General features: G+C 38.3%; 1 protein-coding gene across 1 annotated transcript; it reads right to left on the minus strand.

Moving 5' to 3' along the window:
- Window positions 1-5,460: 5,460 nt before the first annotated feature.
- Window positions 5,461-22,659, minus strand: LOC125481540 (matrin-3-like). Its single transcript, XM_048593237.1, has 6 exons — window positions 22,527-22,659; window positions 19,613-19,665; window positions 18,014-18,428; window positions 14,693-15,017; window positions 10,355-10,476; window positions 5,461-8,943 (listed from the first exon to the last, which is right to left on the minus strand). Exons 1-6 carry the CDS (start codon window positions 22,644-22,646, stop codon window positions 8,878-8,880), a joined length of 1,101 nt encoding a protein of 366 aa, XP_048449194.1. The 5' UTR covers window positions 22,647-22,659; the 3' UTR covers window positions 5,461-8,877.
- Window positions 22,660-23,989: the final 1,330 nt, after the last annotated feature.

Consider the following 23,989-nt stretch of genomic DNA (forward strand, 5'->3'; position numbering starts at 1 on the left):
AAGTAAAGAGCCCTGCTTTTAATAACTACACAACTTTAAACTTAAACAATTAATTGTTATTGTGCTTAATGTTTGTCCTTTAGCAGTCAACCAAACAGGACTCTTTTGATAGCCCTTCTTTTGTAACTTAATCTGCTAGATTGCAGTCCTATAACATTCCAACTTTTTAGCATTTGAATTGTTTTAGGAAAAAATTCTCAAAGATGTGGACTTGATTTTGAAAACATTGCAACTGAATGAAAAAAAATGAACAAATTCACAAGCTTATGGGCAACTCCAATTGGAACCACAAACAGAACACAATTAAACACAGCTTTAATTAATATCTTAGACAACGACTTAGAGCAGAATCACCAAATGTCAGGATTGAAACACATCATCTGTACTTCAGTGTCACCATCTTTAAAAGTCACACAATACCAGGTTATAGCCCAACAGGTTATTTGAAATCTCAATCTTTCGGAACACCAGCGGTTAGCACTGCTACCTCAAGTCGCCAGGAACCTGGGTTCAATTCCATCCTCAGGCCACTGTCTGTATGGTGTTTGCACATTTGCCCCATGTTTGACAGAGTTTTCTCCAGGTGCTCCAGTTTCCTCCCACAGTCCAAATATGTGCAGGGTTGGTAGACTGGCCATGTTAAATTACCCCTGTCCAGGGATGTGCAGACTAGCTAGGTTAGCCAGGGTTACAGGGATAGGACAGGGGTGTGGGTCTGGGTGGGATGGTCTTCGGAGGGTTGGCGTGGACTCGATGAGCTGAATGGCCTGCTTCTACACTGTGGTGATTCTACGATTCTAAGTCCTGTTTTCATAATAAATCACCAATTACGAAATAAACCTGGTTGATGAATCTTATTTTAATCTTAATGTATATAATTGGGCATATTGGTAACAGTGCAAAGCATTTTAAGTTCCTGTTGTGGTCAATGGAGTAGTAGAACTAGAAGGATAGCACACTCCTCCAACCTTACTCATTAGAAATCAAGTGAAGCACAGATGGTTTTGAAATATTCAATTTACAAGATTCATTATCTGATAAATGACTAATTAATCTCTAGTTTTAGATGGAAAACTGATGGTGAATGTATTTGAAAAACAGATCTGAAGGAGTAGATATAAAATATTAACTTCATAAAAGGCAATCAAAATATGATACATTCATCTTCTATAAAGATCAAAGGAGGCATGTATGTGAATATGATGATCAAAGGAGATTTTGAAAAGTGTGTGGTTATTTAAAAGGATATACAACACCTGATGTAGGTTAGTAACTTATGAGATGTCATGTCCTTAAGACACAATATTTGAAGAAGGGATTGAATGGAGAAGCACATTTATCAAGACTGAGTTGGTTGTCAGATGACAGTGGAAGAAACTGAACTCATATCATGTTTCATACCTTAAAAGTATCCCACTGATTTTTCATATCTCAAACTATCCCAATAAAGCATTTAAGATGTCAGATGCAACTTTAATGAAGGGAAATGCAGCAACCAATTTTCTCATAGCAAGAGCCTGGCAACAGTAATAAAGGAACTTTATGACACTGATTGTAAGATAAATATTGGCTAGAACATCACGAACACTCCCCACTCCCCCGCCCTCTTAAAATAGCACCGTGAGATATTTTACACCCATCTGCACAAAACAGTCATGGCCTGGATTTAACAGCTCATTGAAAGATTGCACTTCCAACTCAAGTTGGCCCAAATGGACTGGGAGCAGCTACCTGCAGATAAAAACTGTGCGAGAAGCCAGAGTACAGGGCAAATATGTTCCTGTAAAAAAGAAAAGGGTCCAAGACTGGATGATAAGGGACATCAAAATTAGGATGAAAAATAAAAAAAAAACTTATGGGAGATAATGAGGGCTCATCCTGCAAAGACTACAGGAGTATAAAAAGAGCAAAGGAATTCAAAAAGGAAAGTAGGAAAGAAAAATGCTTAAAAATGTATCGAGAAAGCGTCCGCATAAAGAATTAAGGAAAACCCACATATGTACATATATAGAAACTAGCTAGGGAAGGAGTAAGGCACAAGGAAAAGGATGACATAGGTATAGACATGAAGGTGGAGGAGTGCAAAATATCAGAAGAAATTAACAGAGGTGCTAGCAGGTTTAACAGCTTTAAAAGTAGATAAATCCATAGGTCCAGAGGAAATGTATTCCATGCAGTTGAAGGAAGAAAGGGATAAAATATCAGGGGACCTGACAGTAACTTTCACATGCTAAGGTGCCAGAGACTGGAAGATGATGTCCACACGTTCTTGAAAAAGTGAGGAAGGGATAGACCAGAAAGTTACAAGCCAGTCAGTCTAACCACAGTGGTGCATCACAGAATCCCCACACAGTGTGGAGGAAGTCATCAGAAAGTTTAAAGGACAGAGCATATTTTAACTTGGAGAAACGTTGTTTAGATAATCAGCATGGATTTTTAAGGGAAGGTAGTGCCTGATAAGTCTGATCAAATCTTTTGATGTAACCAGGGAGTATTGATCCATTTGATGTGGTTTACATGGACTTAAGTCATTTCATGGCAGATTGGTCAATAAAGTAAGAGCTCAAGGGATCCAAAGCAAAATCATGTTGGTTCCAAAACTGGCAGGGAGGCAGGAGGGAAGACGGTGACAGTGGACAGATGTGTATGTGACTCGAAGTCTGTTTCCAGCATGGATTCTTCAGGGCTTAGTCCTGTGTGTTTTGCTGTTTATGGTGTAAATTAACAAATTGGATTCAAATACAGCAGGTATGATTTAAGCTCTTTGTGGATGACATGAATAATGGTAAGGCGATAAATAGTGAGGAAATCAACTACCTGGTCAGAGAAGTGGCAAAAGGAATTCAACCCTGAAAACTGAGGTTATGCAGCTGGGGAGGGCTACCAAGGCAAAGGGATTGTACAATGAATGGAAAGTACTGAAGATTGCAAGGACCATGCTGTATATATCAACTGATCCTCGAAGGTAGCAGGACAGGTATTTAAGGTGGTTAAGAAGGCATTTAAGATACTTGCCTTTATTAGCCGAGGCATAATACAAAGCAAGGATGTTATGCCAGATCTATATAAAACACTGGTTAGGCCACAACCAAAACAGTGTGTGTAGTTCTAGTCAACACATCATAGGAAGGATGTGATTGCAGTATGAAGGATGCAAAGATTTGCCAGGATGCTGCCTGGGCTGAAGGGTCTAAAAGCTAGGATGAAATTTGGTAGGCTGGGGTTGTTATCCTTGGAAGCATTAATGGTTGAGAAGGGACCTGATAAAGGTGTATAACATTATGAAATGCATAGCTTGGATGATAGAAAGGCACTTTTTCCCATTAATAGAAGGTTCATTAGCCAGGGTTATAGATTTAAGGTTCAAGGCAGAGGATAATAGGAAGTGGAGAAGTTTTTTTTAGAAAACACCCAGCTCTGGAATTCATTGCCTAAAAGAGTGGTTGAATCATAATATCTCGTAACATTTTTAGCAGTGTTTATTCACTTGCATTGCCATAGCCTCCAGGGATAAGGGTCAAGAGGTGGAAAATGGGATTATTGTGGTCAGATGTTTGTTGGCCAGCACAGACAGGATGACTTGAATGGCCTCCTGCTGTGTTGGAAGAATCTGAGTCAACAACTGCAGAAGTGCAGCGCTGAACTGTCAAGAGATGCATAAAGTTTGGAATTGGACTTGAACCCATGCTCTTCTTATTGAGAGGCAAGAATCCTGCTGCTAATCCAAGACTGACATTTGGCGACTGGTGAAGGAGTATTAAAACAAGAACTGACCAAAAATGAACTGTTGCAGAAGAGTGAATTAAACAGATGTTGAGATGCACTAATATAGAATTGTGGAAGTTAAAAATGACTGATTTTTAATAAAAAAGTCAACTGCTTAGAACACAATATAAATTAAATAAGCAAAGCAAAATTTGAAAAGCAATGTTTCATTTCACCCACCTGATACACTCTTGGATGCTCAGCTCAGGTGGCAAGTCTCTCAGGGTTTATGTTTGTCATTGCTTTTCAAACAGAGGTACATCAGTATTAACTTACCTTTGCGAATGGACCATAATGTGGGAAGCATGAAGTTATCAAACTTAATAGGATGGATGGAAACATGTTGAGACCAATAAATGTTGGTATTATGAATCTTTGGAATTCCAAAGCACTGTGGATGCTAAGTCAATGAAGATATTCAAAGCTGAGAATGGATGATTTTGGGTAGGAAAGGATCAAAGACTATTGAATTAGAGAAACTAGAACTGATGGAATAGTTTAGCCCGATTTTACTGACTGGTGGAGTAGGTTGAAGGTATTGTATGTTCTACGCCCGCTCCTATTTCTTATGTGGATTTCATCATGTGACAATGACCACATCTGAGCTTTCAGTATCAACCAGTTTTGGGAAGGGAATTTCCCCTCACTCTGCAAATTCTGTCTCAAAAACTCCCTCCATCGAGACACAACGTCCTAATGATTAAAGCATATCTATCTCCCAAACACCAGTAATGTACTCTCAAATTATGCCCAGGCCAGATGACTCTACTCGTATACAAGTCTAGGGTTTCCAAGAGCTGGCATATCTGATATTTGTGCAAATCATTGTAACGGGTGCTTAAAATTCTGCAACAAGCATTAATCAAGTTTCTTGGATTTTTAACACTGTTCGAGAAAAAAATTACACTGAAAGAGCCAAGAAAACTCTTCATTGGCAGTAATTAAAATAAAACAACTCTCAGGTAGTGGACTAGATAAATTAAAAATTGATATTTTTGTGATAATCCAATTTTCAGCTGTATTAATAAAACTGCAGGTTACCATTCTGAAACACATCAATACATTTTTTTTTAAATGCAAGGACAAGTTATATTCTGTTATGCTGTCCAAATGCATTGATTCTTTTACTTTCTTGATATTTCAAAGTAGTTTGAGTGGAAACTTGAACTTTAACTGCATGTTAAAAAATCAGCACAATTTATACCTAATCTCTCATTTGCAGTATTAGCATTTACCAGCTACCCTAACCCACCCAAAGTGCACAAACTGGGGCTGTGTCTGATGGTACAATAGTCAGATAGTCTGTTTTTGACAAGACTGGTTAAGGAATTAAATCTTGACAGGGATTCCAGCAAAACACTATGCCCTTTAGCAGAATGCCACCGATACAGCTATCAATTCTCTCAACAATGTAACATACCCCAACACTAGACTGAAGTGACAGCCTAGATTACTTGTTTAAATTCTGCAGTGGGATTTGAATTTACACTGTTTTTCAGTGGAGAGAAAACAGTAGCAAACTGAGTCACGAGGGATAGACCATAAGTCTGTTGTGTTTTGCTTTTGTGATCTTGTTTTTACATAAACTAATCAAACACTCCTCCCAAATTCTTGCTTTTATCTTTCTCAGCACTTCAAGCTTTATCACCCTTATACTTTCTAGGCAAAAAAAAAGTTGATTCTCCTAACACCAACTTGCACCAATAACAATATAAAAGTTTTATTGTGTAGTGTTCAGGCATAACAGGCTCTCCATTCCAGCCAACCTTCTCAACAGCACAATTTTAAACAAACAAAATAAATCAACAATTTCACATTTTATCATTTAAAGCTGGTTTTCCAACTGATCCTGGACACATTAAAGTTGAAGAAAGAGTTTAAAAGCAAACCATTTTTAACAACACTGCAATCAAACATGAAATAAAAGGAAGCCGGCCCACTTCATTAACTACCAGTTTTCAAATCACTAAGTTACTCACCAATTTACTGCTTATTGCAGTATCCCATGTTTAGCTGTTCTCAGAAATGTCATACATCACTTGGGAATCACAGATCACTTCTAAGAGGGTACATCTTGCTTTCACATGCTGCCCAAGAATTGGGAACACTTATCTACTAGGCCAGACAGATTCTCCTGATAGGGTAATCTAGCAATCAATTCTGGCCATCTATTTGGAAGGCAAGTGATCTACCAAGGCTTCTTTGTACAACATCTGGTTCATTACAGATCAAAATCAAAAAAAAATTTCAACAGTTTGAATACAAAACAATGTCTGTACCAAAGACCACAGATTTAAACAAGAAGCAAGAGTACATCACAGTTCTAATCGGCAATGATTTAGTATGTCTGTATACTTTAAATACCAACACCATCTCTCAGAAGTTTACTAAATACACTCTTAGATCTAATAAACAAGCATGCTTGCTCTTAGAAATGCAAAAGCAAGTATTTGAGTTCAACTGCAAATGAAGATTAGAATCTGGTTTTGACTGTGTCAAACTGAAAACGAGTCACTTTATAGAAAATTTGGGACAGTGATAATGTTCTCAAATCTGATCTTTTGACACCTTGTCAAGATGAAAAATCAGTTTTTGTGGCAATTCTGAGCTATAAGACTTTCAGAATGCCACTGTATGTTCCGTATAGACAGTTTAAGCTTTTTTCAAACAATGTGAATTCCTACACTTTCTAAATACTGCACAATGCGGTACTTAGAAAATGTGCAACTGACAAAAATGTTTGAGGCTTAATTAGTCCAATGGTGTCAAACTATTATTTCAAGTTACTTTGGTTCCTTTGGGATTTACAATTTTTTTATTGATGGCAAAAATATCTTGAATATCTTTATGACAATACGCAAGAATTTACACAATGACATGCATGACATCAGTAACATGAATATCTAAAAATGAGCTACAATTGCACAAGGCTTTGGGTAACATGACATCTGAATTAACCAATGTAGTTCATGCCCCTTTATTATCCATTTGGCAAGTTCTTACACAACGCAGCATACAAGTCAGTGAAATAAATTTAGCAAAATACCCCTCACTTTTCCATCCCACTCTGGGGATTTTCATGCAGGTGATTTCTAAATTAGGGTTTCCCAAAGTGGGGGTTTGGGACTCCAACTGAGGTCTTGAGCTGAAATTTTGGGGTCATGAGCTCTGGGGCAGAAATGGCCCCTGTAGAGCTCTGACCGAACTACAACAGCTGTGCTTCCCTGTAACAGGCCCCTGCTCTCTTTGTTCTCACTGACGGGTCACAACAAATTTCAACCATCACGTTTCCTAGCTCTAAACGCTCTAAGGTAGTCACGTTGTATGGAGACCCTGATTTCACCATGCATGCCAGATATCTTGCTGCAACCTAAATGATTGAACTAAAGTACAAAGATCCCAAGAAGCCAAATGGAGTGCCCATACCACAGCATGGATAGTGTCCTGAAATAATCTACTTCAGTCTAGAAAACACATTAATGGGGACTTCCAAAATACACTTTTTTATTGCATTCCAGATTTAGAATTTTGATTCATCCAAATTTGAAGAGGTTGCCACATATTACTTGAGGACTAGACAAGTTAACGGAAAATGCAGCATCTCATGTACACTTTAAAATTGATACATTAGAGAGATCTTAAAAATACCTATTCCACTATTCAATCATTGACCAAATCTCTGACAATTATGGTTATGTGCCTTAAAAACCGGCTGTTACATTAACTGATCACTTGGTCCTAAAGAAAATTGAATATGACAGTAGTCAATAAAATGAGCTAAATATGCTCTGCTATGAACAAAATTCATACAACCAGGTATGATATTTGGAAAACACTCTTCATTGCAGATTGAGATTTGTTATAAATTATAATTGCTTGTTTACCAAACATCACACTAAGTGTTGAAAAATGGTTCTTTAGCATGCTTACAAAAGTAAAAATGGCAGAGTACTTACAGTACATAACCTTATTCTCTGAAAAAAGTAACATTCACAAAAAACATGAATTACTGCTAATCCAAAAGGAGGGGAAGAGCCAAAACAATCCCAAGTATGTTGCACTTAGCACATGTAAATTGCCCAGACAATGACATTTCTTATAGCTGGTTTATACTGCAGGCGACAATAATTCCTACTTGAAGATGGAAATTCACAATGAATGAAGAAACAACTACTTTAAAACAAAAACAGAATATGTTATATTTTTCCAATGTTTATATGTATGTTAAAGAAAAAAAAACTCAAAATATTTGCTTAGTTTGGGTTGAGATGGATGGATATCAGTGTTGGTCCAATATATCACAACCCAGATCACAAACTCTCTACTTATGGTTTTACAATTGAAAACACAACTGACAACTCAGTATTCTAACTTAAACCAGTGAAGGAACAATGATGGATGAGATTAATTCCCATTTAATCTTTCATTCATTCTCGTAATGGATTTCTTTCTAAAGAGCATTTTACTTTTTCCAGTTACGGCCAGTTACATTGTCAACATTTATATTAGCTCAACAAAACATAACTAGCAATGAATGATTAAAAGCTTCATGTCTCCACAAGCCAATCACAGATATTTAACCAGAGACAAATACTGTATGTTAGAAGTTCAACGTTTTGGGCTTTTATTTTAAACAGGTGTTAACAAATCAAACTTTTAAAAAAATGTTTTGAAGCTTCATACTGCTAGCACTGAAAACATTATCACTGTTGCATGAAAAATAATCAACATAGTTAAGTGTTGAGAAGCAATTTACTGTGAGAAGATGATAATGAGTTTGAGATCAACACTGTAAAATAATTGGATTGAAGCACAGGCCTGTGTTTCACTGCTGGAAGAAAGTGATTACTGCAGTTGGGAGTTCCACTTAATGAAGCTTCAAAACCAAAAAGAAACATGAACATTAAAGTTATAATCTATCATCAATGTTTCAAAATTCAAACTTTCTTACAGCCCTAAGTTTTTCAACATTACAGCACGATACTCATATAAATCTTTCTAGTTTAAAAATTGCAAAAAGCTCATATCCATCTGGGTTGTCAGATTGTGTTCAATGTTTTGGGTAATACTGGAATTATGCTTCTCAATGTTTTGCTCAGTTCTTATGTTCGGTCACTCCAGAACGAATTGCTGTTGCTTTTCTCTCCAGTATTCCATAGCTTGCTTGGCCAGTGTTTTCTTTGAAAGTATAGCAGAAAGATTGAGTTAACTAACACTGTCAAAGATATAGAAAACCCTCACCTTACCTGCTTGACAAGTAGGGTGAGTGATTAACAGCGAATGAAGAAGTTCTGTTTTTATTACAAGTATTCATGCTAGGTTTCACTGTAAAAATAACTATGAAATTTATACAGCCATACATGAATCCTGGTCTACAGCACAATAAATTGAGGGTGGCATCATATCTGCTACACAAAATCACTGTAGTCATAATGTGATTGAACGGACCAGGTTTCGATGAAAGAGGTTTATAAATAAAGTATCCCCACATTAATGCATAAATTGGCCAGAAAGTGGGATTGAGGATGAGATATTCATAAAGTGTGAACTGCCATAGGTTTATAGCCAATTGGTATTCCCCTACTTTAAGCTTCACCAAAACAGCATCGTGTTTTTCATTGAGTTTTGCATTTTTATGTTCATTGTCCAGTAAACTTGCCACAGAAATACAAGTCTAGTAGTTAACAGCACAAAAACCCTTTTAATGGTGGGATAATTATGTATTGTTGCTAATGAACCTCATTTCCACAAAAAATAAGATTGCAAATTGTTTTAGGAGATTTAAAGTATCTAGTTCTCAAAATTTCTTTAAAAAATTGTCTTTTTTTTATATGTCTCTCTTGCATCAGTGCTTCCCTCACTTGATGCACCTACGTTGACATTGAATTTACCAGCTCTAACTCACTTTGTCAGTCCTTCTTCTGTATTTCTTCAATGCCTTCTTAATCTCAAAGATTAAAGAAAATATGTATAATTGTCCTGTTTTGCTCATCAAGCCTCCAGACAGCCTGTTGCCCTTACTGAACAGTTAACATCTCGCACTTCAAACAAATTTTCAGGAAACATTTTCAAAACTAAACATGGAATTTCAAGTATAAATAATGGCCCATGCCCTATTGCAACAAGATCAGACATACTGTACACAGAATTTGGCATAATTTAATTGCTTGATAAGAATATGATAAAAGACGACACATTCTTCCACATTCATACAGAATATAAACCAGCTCAATTAAGTTTGGATTCACTATTGTTGGGTGTAATTTTAACAATCCCCAAGTAGAAAAAAAATAGCTTCTAAAACCCCATCTCACCAAAAATGCTAAAGGCAACAAGTCAGCAAAGTAATGGTTTTTCATTCTTCAAGCTAATCCTCCAACTAGCAGGACCACAGAGATGGTCTGAGGTATTTTAATTTTAACGTGAATTAAATGCACTGAATTTCCTCCGCTGAAAATACATAGTTCCACCCTTGTGCTACCTCACAGATGTCACCTAGGTTATATTATACAACTTACAAACTTCTTCAAAAAATGGACATGTATATGGAAAGAAAGAAAAACCTGCTTCCCTGAACAATCAGGCTTACCTTAAGTCTCTCATAATGCTCAATGGTGCCACAGTGAGTCTGCTTTGCTGTCTCCTCACTTGTGTAGAAGAGACGGCAAAGTTTGCAATAGTAGCCAGCTTTTGGAACCACATAATCTAAACCTGAAAGAAGGCAGAGAGTATTATAGTCTAAATGATCCTTCTGGTGCAAGTAGAATAGAACCAAAGTAAACACGACAGACACTAACCATATCATTGAAGGAAGTGTTCAAGGATAACGTAGTTTGAACATTATATACTATGTACACTACCTTTCAGAAGTCTCCATACTACTTCAAATATGTAGCGTCATTGGGACCAATGTCCCTCAACTTATAAGAAATACAGATATTGTTATAAAGGTGATGAGGTGTTGCAGTTTAAAAAATTACTAATAGTACCCACTTTGATACCTGACACTAGGATGCACTACCATTAATACAGGGCTTTTATCAAGCTCTTTGCTGGTTATTCAATGGTTGGTAGCAATTTAACAATGAAGAAATTGCTTAAAAGACTGGACTGCCCATACAAGTCCTGCTTCAGTTCTTAGATGGGACAAGTCGACCCTTTTGAATACACTGCAGAACAACCTAAATATTAGGGTAGATTTCTTAATATCAGTTACTTAATCTATTCGATTAAGAATCTATTTCAAATAAACTGCACTGAGTCCCAGATACATTGGTCTGCAACTTAAGCACAGAAATCAACCACAACAACGGAGCAAAATGCTTTTTTCTCTTAAATCTAGCATTTCTACTCAGTAGCACTACCCTCAAGGAGTCTGGGTTCTGATGAGCGCTGGTACCATTCAAGACACAGACATTGGGGTCTACTGGTACAGAATCTTGAACAATTAATTTAAAGGCAAATATTATTATCTAGACAGTATTTTGTCAATAACATTTCTATGAACCCATTTTTGCTCTAGAGATTCGGACTTTACCCTAATGCTTCTTTCTAAAGTTACCATGAAACCATCTAGCCAACATCTCTGTGCATAAACCCGGGTTTTCTATTTAAAACTTGCCAAGTTACAATTTTCTACGCTACCACTTTTATTGCTACAGAATCTTAAGACTGTCAAACATATTGTTGTATATTGGCAGCCACAATCTCTACTGTTTTTCTAAGAACGCCCACTAGGATGCAATCAAAGGAAAGATCAGATACTTTGCAAAATGATTCAATGGTCATCAACATTCCTCCAATCACAGATCATGTCACTGGAGGAGCTGCAAGAACAGGAGGATGAGAACCTGTGATTGGAGGAGCTAGAGCAACTGCACCAGAAAGACAAAATTTAGACTGAAGGAGCAGCTACTCCGAGATTTTCCCATGCTCAAACTCCCATTGCTTCAATTACAGTTCTGCAGTCAGTTCCTGCTCTCTCAGACTATAAACAGCTACCATTATTTTTGGAACCCCACACCTTGGACTAGCTCACAGGACTGGATCACATATTTAAAATGGGAGCATTCCAAATCACCATGTCAGTAATCTGAAGAAATTTCTCATCACTGATGTACTATCTCTGCATCTACTTCTTTTAGAATGTTAAAATGTAAGCTATCAGTTTGGGGATCTGTCAAATGTCAGTTCCTGTAGTTACTCTTATCGGTGTCTGGTTACTCTCAATTTGTGGTATGCACGTACAACGTGTGTACTGTGAAGACAGGCATAAAGGACTACATTTTTACAGGAAAGCTTCTTTGTTGTGGAGAAAACGGTTAAGTCTAAAAAATTGTAAGTCCCACCCTCAAACATAGCACTTGCCATGTTCATGTGAGTGGAAAGGGGTCAAGATGAGATTCATGCATGCAGAGTTCACAAAATCAGCTAGTTATGGAAACAGCTAATGATTTAAATAATGTGATTTTGATCACTCAGGAGTGTGAAGTGTTAAGTGTGCACAGCACACCATCTAAGAGCTGGTCTACACTTTGCATAATTATTTAGATAACCAGGGTATCATTTTGGAGAGGTAAGATCTCCCTTTGGGGGAGGTCAGATGCCCTTTGAAATGGTCAAAGTAGGTATGAAGTGTTTTAAATTGCACAAACACATTGACCGTCAATGCAAATGCATGGAAGTTAAAGTCAACAAAATTAAATAGCAAGAGGACCTGTCAAAAGGGGCTGTCAAGACCTTTTAAAATCCTGCCAATCTGAAGTATTAAAGCAGAACATTGCTTATTATTTCCCGCTGTCTGTTGACATAACTTGAGGGACCCTATCACAGGAATTCTGATACATGACTTATTTCACAACCATCCTTTATCACAGTGCTATTCCTGCCATTTCAGTTTGATTGACAGCTCCAAGTGGTTACAGACTCTTTAAAGTTAGATTATAAATTCATTCCAATCCCTGTTCTTATGAGGATTGTATACTTCAATTAAATGTTTATTTCTATAAGATGTTAGGCAGGTGAAGAATTGTATTGTACTAATTCTTTTTTTTTACAAATGAGAATCCAGCCATCCCAGGTTTTCAGTCAAACTGCTTTTACCACAGTTACATTATTTCTTAAATAAGGAGGCCAAAACTGTACGCAGTACTCCAGATACAGCCTTACTGACATCCTGTAGAACTGCAGCAAAACTTTTTACTTTTATATTCCATTCTCCTTGCAATAAAAACGGCCTCATCTCTGCAAAGGCACTGAAGTTTGACCATAGTAGATATGGGGGAGTTGGTTTAAGGGCAGAGTCAATAGCATTAGTTGGGACGAGATTGGCAGAGGTTAGTGTGAGGTGACATGGTTGGGACATGGTGTGTTTGGAAGGTGAGGGCTAGGAAGGAAGGGCTATTGGGTAGGATGATTGAGGGATGAGATCTAAAACTATTTTAAAATGAAATAAACTTCAACACAGTGGCAATGCACAAGGCAGACTTCGGCTCAGCTTGTCTCTGCACTTATTCCAGATCATTTCCAAGGGAGACCCATCACACTGCGGAGAAAATCTGACCCTCTGGGCCACCTTTTCCAAGTTCTGGTCTGTGATGCTCAGAAGTAGCCCAACTCTATACTCTATGCTCAACTTCTTTCTATTTCCTCATCCCCCATGAAAACTTTTCCTGTTTCTGACCAACTTTATCTTTAGTGACATTTGTTTTAATATACTTACAGAAGTTGTTGCATTGTTTTTATATTGTTAGTTTATTCTCAACCTTTCTCCCTTGTGTATCAATTCTTTAAACTGCCTTTTGATAGTTTCTAAATCACCTGCCAATGCTCAGGAATACCACCATTCTTGGCACCATTATAAGTTTCCTCTTTTCACCTGATACTATCCTTAACTTCCCTAATAAGCCAATATGGATTGTCCTCAGAATTTTCATTAACGTAACACACTAAGGTATCCGGATTGTCAAGACATCAGCTGGCACAAAGGCAAAGAAAATCTATCCAAAACAATTCTAAAGAAATCAAGATCAAACAACAGCGCTTCCCTTTTAAACTGCCTGAAACAATCTTTGGATATATTTGGGACGCAGACTAATCAATTCTGGTTGTTGTAATTTGGGGACTTGAAGTCAATCATAACCCAGGTGTAATAAAATGCATTTGGAGAGTAGCATTTTGCTTGGCTTCATGTTACCAACATTTGAAGCTGCTGCAGTTCTCCACCGTACAAAACAGGCTCCAGGTTTGATTATCAGTCAGTGCTGAATTAGTTAATCTCTGCCAGGGAGAGGACCTGTTACAACTAGCCCTTAAGGGAACTGGGGCTAGGAAAGGGATATCATTCAGGGATTATTAGTTATTACTGATCCTACTTGGAAGTGTGACCATATAATATTGAGCAATTTCTCCATGAAAAGTTAGATCTTAGGGATGGTATTAACTCCTAAGCTCCTCGGTTTTCTGCTGAAAGGCAACTGACGAATCTAGCTGCCTGGAGAGAAAGAAAATATTAAAGGATTATTTAACGCTAAGGTCGTGGACTAGTGACTTCGAAAAGAGCCCAAATCTCAATACGGAATATTTAAAGTCAGTTAATTCAATTTAAAAATCTGGAATAAACAGCTAGTTATCAGTAATGACCACCATACATGACTATCAGATTGCCTTTCAAAAAAAAAATCTAGTACAATAATTCAATTAACTTCATTTAGGGAAGGAAGTCTGCTGACCCTAAATGGCATGGACAATAGATAACTTCAGAACACTCAACAATGTTCTTAAACTGCCTTCTGAAATAGCCTAGCTAACCAATCAATTGCATTCAATAAGGCGGCTCACCACATTTAAGGATTGTAAGGATGACCAATAAATTCTGGTCTTAACAGTGACATCCCATGAACTATTTAAAAAACAAAAATAACCTTACCTACAGGATTGTTGGGTTTATATGGCCCAAGTTTGTATTCATCTGGAAGAGGAGAGAGAGCCTGGATTTGCTCACTTGATGGTTCTCCACATAATGTGGAAATGTTTCCCTTCACTTCTTCACCTGTTTTTACATCCATGTCAGTGTTTTCATTCATATTATTTCTTAGATAACTTTCGTTTTCAGCATCTTGTTCATCTTTGATGTCATCAGTAAGCAGTTTGTCTGTTTGAGCAGATTTGATTTTCTGACCATTTGGATCATCAATCTCATCAAGGGCAAAAAACTCATCCATGTACTCTGGACACCGAATGCCTTCTGATCGCTAAACAGAAAAAAAAACAAAAAAATGCCATCCATTCACAAAAAGACTGAACAGCTTCACAATATATACAATATCTATTGTAAGATCTCTCGGCTGATCCAATATTGCTTTTGGCTAAGGTAACAAAAGAATGGGGCGCTAGCCTTTTTGAGTTTGATGTGCAAATACAAAAGTCTGCAAACTCTTATTGCATATCATTTTATTTTGGATGTAAATTTCAGCCACCCTGAAAGGGAGCAAATTAGTAAAAATCAAATTGATAAAGTGAGGCAAGAACTTTAAAAAAAGAGGGAGGCAAAAGAGGGATGTTTCTGCAGAGGGTGAAGACCATATAAAAGGTCATTCAAACTTGGCAGTGACATACATTCGGGTCAAAACTGGAGCTTCTTCTAAACAATGCTAAAGTAAACATCAAGAATCAATAAAATGGTCGAAGGACAAGTCAGCAACTTATGCTCACAACTCAAACTACAAAGCCCAATCAGCACTAGATTAATGGCCAAAAGAAAGAATTTTACATCAACTCTCAAGTAGAAACTTGGAGGCCCGCACGTTTTTTGTTTAGCTCTACAAAACATTGCGGCTCAACTGATCCAGATGTACAAACATTCTTTTAGTATTGTTGAGAAAAGACATCTTGTCAAAGCTTTTTGTCTTGCACTCACCAAGACAGTCTGCAAGAATACCAAATCAAGCAGAAAACCAACATACATACTTATGAGTACTGACTGGTTGGCGAGGGGGTTCTAATTGGTAGAGGCAGTGTCATGAAGAATGTATCCATTAATGCTGATTGACAGTAAAGTGACAACCTTTGTTTAGTCTTAAGCCAGGAAGGTTGACCCTAATGCGTTGAGAAATGACCAGCAAATGGCTGTCTCCTATTTAGTTGAATTTGCCTGTTTCAACAAGATGTAGAATCCCGACAGTGTGGAAACAGGCCCTTTGGCCCAACAAGTCCACACCGACCCTCAGGGCATCCCACCCAGACCCATTCCCCTGTAACCCACATAATCTACACATCCCTGAACACTATGGGCAATTAAGTATGGCCAATCCACCTAACTTGCACATTTTTGGACTGTGGGAGGAAACCAGAGCACCCGGAGGAAATCCACGCAGACACGGGGAGAACGTGCAAACTCCACACAGACAGTCGCCCAAGGGTGGAATCGAACCCGCGTCCCTGGCACTGTGAGGCAGCAGTGCTAACCACAGAGCCACCATGCCGCCCATGTAGTTGATGATAAAGAACTATGTTGCAGTGGTCCAACATGAACAGGTGGATAATATATTCTCAGTCCACTAGCTCTGGATTTTGTGTCTTGAAAGCTGCACACCATATCATATAATACATAGTCAATTCACTGTAAAAATTCATCAGGACTCCTAAAATACGTGCTGAAAGGAAGGAACTCTCAGAAGGCTGGCGATGCATAGTTCTTCAGCATTGACAGAAAAAAAATCTTGGAAGCAACATACATATACAGGAAATGAAACCTGCCCCATCTAGAGATGTTACATTTCAGGAAATAGAGAATGATAGCCTCTTGGAAATGGAAGGTGCCCTATACTGAAGGATTGCGCCACAATAGTATGGAAGTTACAGAGCAACTGACCACTGTCTCATCAACAGCAACATCCAAGAAAAAAGGTGAAAGAAACCTATTGGGTAGATAAGATTTCCAATTATGCTGCAATGACTGCACTTACATCGAGTATCAGTTTTCTACAAGTAACACTCGGGTCATATAAATGCCAGGTAATGACAGTCTCAAATAAGAGACATTATAACCACTGCTACTTGACATTCAATTGTGTTATCATCACAATTTCCTACAATCAAAATCCTGGGGGTTACCAGGATGAACTGGTCTCACCGTATAAGTAGAGTGGCCACACAGCAGGTCAAAAACTAGGAATACCGCAGTAACTCACCTTATTCCCCCACTAAAGCCTGTCCACAATCCACAAGGCATTTTTCAGGATTGCCTGGATGAATGCAGCTCCAAAAACACAAGAAGCTTGACACCATCCAGGACAAAGCAGCCCACTTGATTGGCAACGCATCTATAAACATTCAGTCACTCCACCATCGGCACTCAGTAGCAGCAGTACGTACAATCTACAAGATTCAGTGGAGGCATTTGCCAAAGATCCATAGACAGCACATCTAAGCCACAACTGCCTCCAGCTTGAAGGACAAGGGTAGCAGAGACATGGGAACACCACCACCTGCAAGTTCCCCTCTAAGCCACTTGCCATCCTGACTTGGAAATATATCACTGTGTCAAAATCCTGCAATTTCCTCCCTAAGCACATTGTGGATAAACCTACAGCACATGGATGCAGCAGTTCAAGGCAGCAGCTCACCATCACCTTCTCACGGTCAACTAGAGATGGGCAACAAATGCTGGCCCAGCCAGCAACACCCATGTCCCATGAGTGAATAAAAGAAAACAATTACTTTATATTCCACTCCCCAGAGGAGAGGATAGCGATACTCAAGATGTATGTGAAGGCTGCATGGAAAACATTGTGCGTGCTTCAAAGCATAATTTAGTGCTGCCGTGCTGGAGCTTAGGAGCAGTAAATTATCCCAGGCTCTCTTGCTGCTAATCTCAAGACTTTCCAGCTGCAAAGGATAAAGTTGCACTTCTATGAAAAAAAGACAGATACTCCTGTATTTAAAAACACCTTCTATTTCATGCTGTGTACTATAATGACAGTTGCACAGCATACATACCTACCCATTACTAACACATTACACTCACTATACTGAAAATACACACTGGCTTGAAACTACAATGAAAAGTGATTGAAATGCAAGAATTCCAAAGCACTGATACCAGCTAAGTAAAAGATTATGAATACTGGTAGGGAGAAACAAAACTACCTAAACCTGTCTTTCTGGAATCCAAATAATGCATTTTAACACATTTTAATTGTTAGAATATTTGAATGAAGTTGCAAATTTGGGAACTTTTAATGCCTACCTTCTCTGAGTGTGCTGCATCTCGACAGCTTAGTTCTGCATCAGACTCATCTTTCATTTCACTTTCAGTGAAATGCCCAACTTCTATATCCGGTTCCAATTCCACTTCCAAAACATCCTCTCTGTCACCAGTTGCAGATTTGTCCTTCACTAATTCATCATATGTCAACAGTAATTCTTCCGTGCCACCTTCTTCATAGTTCTTGGTGTCTGGAGAAGGGCCACCCTGTGACTTAATTTTTGCAACATTCTCTCCTTCTAACTGTTTGGGGCTTGCGTTCTCCAGTGAAGGAGAGCCCACTTGTGCATTTTCATTGTCTGTTTCCTTAGAATTCTTGGATTTATCTTGAGCCTTTCTCTTGTTGCTGGGTGATCGTGGTCTTTTAGAAGTAGGGCTATGAGAACGACCCCTTTTTCTGTAATCAAAATAGGTATTTTTAACATGAGGTATTTCAAAAGGTACCACAAATAGTATTTCTTTTAAAAAATGTCTGGGTTTCAATATTGGTTTATATCAGTGATTATGTGGATTATAAGCTTGTGATTTTAGCTGGCACTGAAAGACCAGATGTAAAGTATTTATCAACAGGGATGAGCTAATGAAATCTGACAGAGAAATGGTGTTTATGCATTTCCTACAGGTCTGCCATAATGGCAGAGATCGAGAAGGTCACTGATCAATGTTTTCAGTTAATGATCATGTAAAGGTAAAGTTGCCATATTCCCAGTAGACCATAGGGCTACTCTCTCATTACAGAAAGGCAACTGGTGATTTTAACCTGAGTGTCACCATCCTAGTGTGGAGATTGAACCTACACTGTTGGTGTTACCGTGCATTGCAAACCAGCCAACCGAGCTAACAGATTCTCCACAAAACAAAAATATGGTATAGGCAAAATAGCTACATATGAAATTAAACTCATTGGTCCACAGGATCTATGTTTCCTGCTGTCAAAAAGCTGCAGCAAAAAAAAACCAGAGGGCTGAAATTACCCCGAATTCAAAATCACTGCTTAATCCATTATTATGGAAGTTTTGGAATTATGAAACTCTGAAAATCACATGACATGCAAACTGTTGTCCTATAATTCCAGCAGACAGTAATGTTTCACCTTTAGAAGGAAATCTATTAACTTAGCATGAGAAGAACAGGCATGTGGGTGAGTGAGTAGAAACATTAATTTACGATCTTTATTGTTTTCTTTCTTTTCCACATACATAATCCATCTATGATGTTGTCACCAATCCCGCAAGCCTCTACTAAAAATGCTCTGTAATTAGGAGCAGAGGCGTAGACAGCAATGCTGTCAATTGTTACATTTTTACGAACAAGTGGTCTCTACCTAATTGCTAATACCTTTGCAACCAAGTACCTTGGTACTCCAAAATCCCATTTGTATGATATGGATATTTGAAACAGTAAATGTTTATGTTACTAAACAATTCATACCCAAATGATCAGACATTTATCAACTGCAGATTAGTCACTTACACATTAGTCACCCTTCAAACAAGTTTAACTAATTCTGAATGTGTTACAGTTGAAATTTGGACACACAGATTAATAAAACAGGCTTAAACGTCAGAGTAGATAGCGTACCGATTTTCCCGTTCTCTGTTCCTTAACAGTTCATCAACTCCTTTGCCTGGTTTCTGAAAAAGACAAAAATATCAATCCCCTATTGCAACCTGAATTAATACCTGAATTATTTGGAGAATTCTTAAATTACAAGTAGTAGTACTAACTCAATATTTAGGTAAAGAGGTTGTCTTGTTAGATAGTTTAAATAACTTGCTTGTTAAGAGTGTAACAAAATATGCCATCATTATTCTGCTATTACACATTAATCCAACTGAAAATTCTAATTTTAAACAGAAGGTTACTAGAAGGCAAATGTGTATATACAGTACATGCTCTGAATATGTACCTACCACCATACAGCTACTTAAATTACCTGGCAGCATGGCCCACTGGAGCAATGCTCGTTCTACTCAGGCACAGGAACACTATATTTTGGTTGAAGCAAATGATACCACCAGTTGGCAACACAAACCAAATGAGCATTTCTGTGGGTCAGCAAAACAGTCTGAATTTGCCAACCGCTATATCAATATTTCAACCATATCCAACCGCAAGACCATAAGATAAAGGAGCTGAATTAGGTCATCCAGTCCATTCAGTCTGCTCTGCCACTCAACCATAGCTGATGTTTCTCTACCCCATTCTCCTGCTTTCTCCCCATACCCTTGATTCCCTTACTAATCAAGAACCTATCACTGTCTTGAATACATTCAATGACTTGATCCCCACTGCTTTCCATGGCAATGAGTTCCACAGATTAACCTCCCCGCAGCTCAGTTCTAAAGGGTCATCCCTTCACTGAGGCTGTGCCCTTGAACCTCTTACCAGTGGAAACATCATCCCCACATCCGCTCTATCAAAGCTTCTCAGTATTCCATAAGTTTCAACGAGATTCCCTCTCATCATTCTAATTTCCAACGAGTACAGACCCAGACTCCTCAATCATTCCTCACTGGACAAGCTCTTCATCCCTGTGATTCTTGTTATAAACTTCCTCTGGGTCCCTTCCAACGCCAGCACATCCTTCCTTAGATACAGGACCCAAAACTGCTCACACTATTCCAAACGTGATGTAGAGGTGCCGGTGTTGGACTGGGGTGGACAAGATCAGAAATCACATCACACCAGATTATAGTTCAACAGGTTTATTTGAAAACACAAGCTTTTGGAGTACAGTGCCTTGGTAGGGTGATGTGAGAAGAAAGCACACAAAGATCAAAGGGTCACACAACTGATGAGGATGTATTAAACAAACCTAGGATGCTGTTAAATCTTTAGGCAGTCAGAAGGTTTTAATTGATTAATATGTATATGTAAATCCCTGAATTTCTTTCAAGACACAGTCCTGAGAGAACTACAGGTTTTATCAGTGTAAAGAGATGACACTTTAGGTCAGACAATGCATATTAGGTGTGAGGCCTTGTTTAGAATCTGTGTTTTGGTTTGGAGTCAGGCTGGTTTTATTTCTAAAGTAGGAATTTATAAAACGCCACATTAACTGACTATCTATAAGTTTGGTGCTTTTTGAACAAAATAGAATGGTATCTGCAAATACAAATTCATCCCATAGATTTATATGTGTGCACGTGCGTGGTGGGGGGAAAGAGACAGAGGGAGAAAGAGAAAAAGAGAAAGAGAAAGAGAAAGAGAAGGAGAAGGAGAAGGAAAGAGAGAGAGAGAGAAAGAAAACAGAGAGGGGGAGACAGAGAGTGAGAGAGAGACAGAGAGAGAGGGTGTGTGTGTGTGTGTGGGGTGTGAGTGTGTGTGTGTTTGAATGTGTGCGAGAGAGAGAGAGTGATTAAAGATTTAACAGCATCTTAGATTTGTTTATATATCCTCATCAGTTCTGCGACCCTCTGATCTTATAAATTGTGTGTTCTGTGTGCTGCTTTCTCACTTCACCTGATGAAGGGGCTACGGTCCAAAAATTTGTGTTTTCAAATAAACCTACTGGATTATAACATAGTGTTGCGTGATTTATGATCTATTCCAAATGCGGTCTGACCAGGGCCGTATGCAGCCTCAGCAGTGCATCCCTGCTCTTGTATTGTAGCCCACTTGAAATGAATGCAAACATTGCAGTTGCCTTCAAACTACCAATTGAACCTGCAATTTAAGGTTAATAGAATCCTGAACCAGGACTCCCAAGTCACTTTGTGCTTCACATTTTCAAAGCCTTTCCCCATTTAGAAAAGTCGATGCCTCTAATTTTCCTAAAATGCATAACCTCACACTTTCCCACATTGTATTCCATTTGCCACATCTTTGCCCACTCTCCTCACCTGTCTAAGTTCTTCTGCAGCCTCCCCACCTCAACATTACTTGCCCCTCCACTCACCTTTGTGTCATCATACTTAGCAGTAATGCCCTCAGTTCACTCACAACATGAACAGTTGTGCCCCAACACTGACCCCTGTGGAATTCCACCAGTCACTGGCTGGCAGTTTGAAAAATACCCCTTTATCCCCAGAGATAGTAGGAACTGCAGATGCTAGAGAATCTGAGATAACAAGGTATAGAGCTGGATGAACACAGCAGGCCAAGCAGCATCAGAAGAGCAGAAAAGCTGACGTTTCGGGCCTAGACCCTTCCTTTATCCCCACTTTCTGCCACTGCCAGTCAGCCAATCCTCTCTCTATGCCACAACCTTGCTGCAAACACCAAGGGCTCTTATCTTATTTCGTAGCCTCCTTGTCAAAGGCCTTCTGGAAATCCAAACAGATCGTGTCCACTGGCTCCGCTTTGTCTACCTTGCTCATTACGTCCTCAAGGCATTCTAACAGATTTATTAAGCATTACTTCCTCTTGACGAAGCCGTGCTGACTCAGCCCCATTTCACCATGCAATTCCAAGTACTCCACAATCTCATCCTTTAACCACTCACTGGCCTCAATCCTTATGATTATAACTGAACATTAGCCATACCACTTACCCTTAATACTAAGCTCCTGTATTTTTCAGACAAATATACTTTCAGTTCTCTGCCATGGAACATCAGAGGGATTTTCTTGAACTTTTCTATCATGGCCATTGCCATTTGGTGTGTTTCCATTTCCAGGAAAACCTGTGATTGAAACAAGTGTCATTATGAATTATAACTGTAACTAAGTTTTGAAATAGTGGGTTTAGCACCACAGTCAAAATACAAAACGCAGACCTCTGATCAATCTTTCAAAGAATGCGCTTTTAATTAAGATTTATCATCAATCTTAACAGGGATGTATAATTAACACAGTCTTTCAAAGAAAATTTATCTTTGGGCTCCAGATATTCTCTCACTGCTAGTTCATAATTTTCATGTTAAACAGGCCTTCATTTGAATCCTTTAAAGTCCTTGACTTCTGCAATCAATTTTACTTATAACGTTAATGCTATGTGTCTAATGATACTTGAATTTATCAAAGTCACTATATTTAATAACATCAATTGCACTGGAGGTGCTGTAAATCTAACAAAGCATCATCAGTAATATCTCTTCATAATGTGCATCGAGAGAGAATAATTCCCACCTCACTTAAAATGTTTAGACTTGTCCATCATTTTATTTTGCACTGTTCAGTTAAAAGTTTAAAGAATTTGCTTTCAGTTATTCTGCCTACTCGGTTTCAACTTCTTTCAACTCCTGCAATAGCAATGGCATCATACCGCACTAATATAGGCACTCTTTCACTGAATCTATTTCTGTTAAATGATTCATACATACTTTTATGCCTCCAAACCCTGTGTCAGTTTTCTGTTTATGCCTGTGATGTCAATGTTTTAACTCAATGTTTTCATATACATCTATTACTAATGACTCATTATGAATTCAGCACTGGGAGCAGTAAAGCTGCTTCTGTGTTGTTGCAACAGTTAGGGCAGATGAGTTCATCATTGTCTATGGCTGAAAAGTTGCAGCTTAAAAAAAGGAAGTAGCATGGATGGATGAACAAATGAAAACCCTTATACACCAAACCAAACACACTATGTTAGAGAGGAGCTGCATCAAAACAAATCCACCTAAAACAAACTTTAACATATGTATAATTGGATAGACCGTGTACCACTTATTCCATTATTTTCCAACATTTGATGTAACTCAATAAGGTTTCTTCAGCAGCAGCTACCATTTACGACGCTGGTGCACAGCAGCACCGCACCAGCACCATCATTTACAATAAGCAGCTATTCTAAATTGGATAACTGCTACTACTTCATCATTACTGAATCATAATTCCTTCCTAACTAAATTGTGGAAGCATCTGCATGGCAAGGATAGCAGACCACTACCACAACAAACAGGCAGTTAAAAAATCAATCTTGCCAGCGTTGTTTGTATGTCAAAACTTAAAACAAAATTCTGCTTGTGGCTTAGATGGCAGAAAATTGCATTCAAAACCAAATATGAAGTATTAA

The sequence above is a fragment of the Rhincodon typus genome, unplaced genomic scaffold (genome assembly GCF_021869965.1).
Source record: "Rhincodon typus isolate 14 unplaced genomic scaffold, sRhiTyp1.1 hic_rhity00002539, whole genome shotgun sequence".
NCBI lineage: Eukaryota > Metazoa > Chordata > Chondrichthyes > Orectolobiformes > Rhincodontidae > Rhincodon > Rhincodon typus.

Excerpts from the sequence above, each read along its gene's own strand:
- LOC125481540 (XM_048593237.1), bottom strand. The coding sequence starts at position 22,646 with ATGGAAACACACCAAATGGCAATGGCCATGATAGAAAAGTTCAAGAAA. Across the intron at positions 15,018-18,013 it reads ATGCAGCACACTCAGAGAAG|CGATCAGAAGGCATTCGGTG; the intron begins GTAGGCATTAAA and ends TTTTCTGTTTAG. Across the intron at positions 10,477-14,692 it reads TAAACCCAACAATCCTGTAG|GTTTAGATTATGTGGTTCCA; the intron begins GTAAGGTTATTT and ends GCCTTCTTTCAG.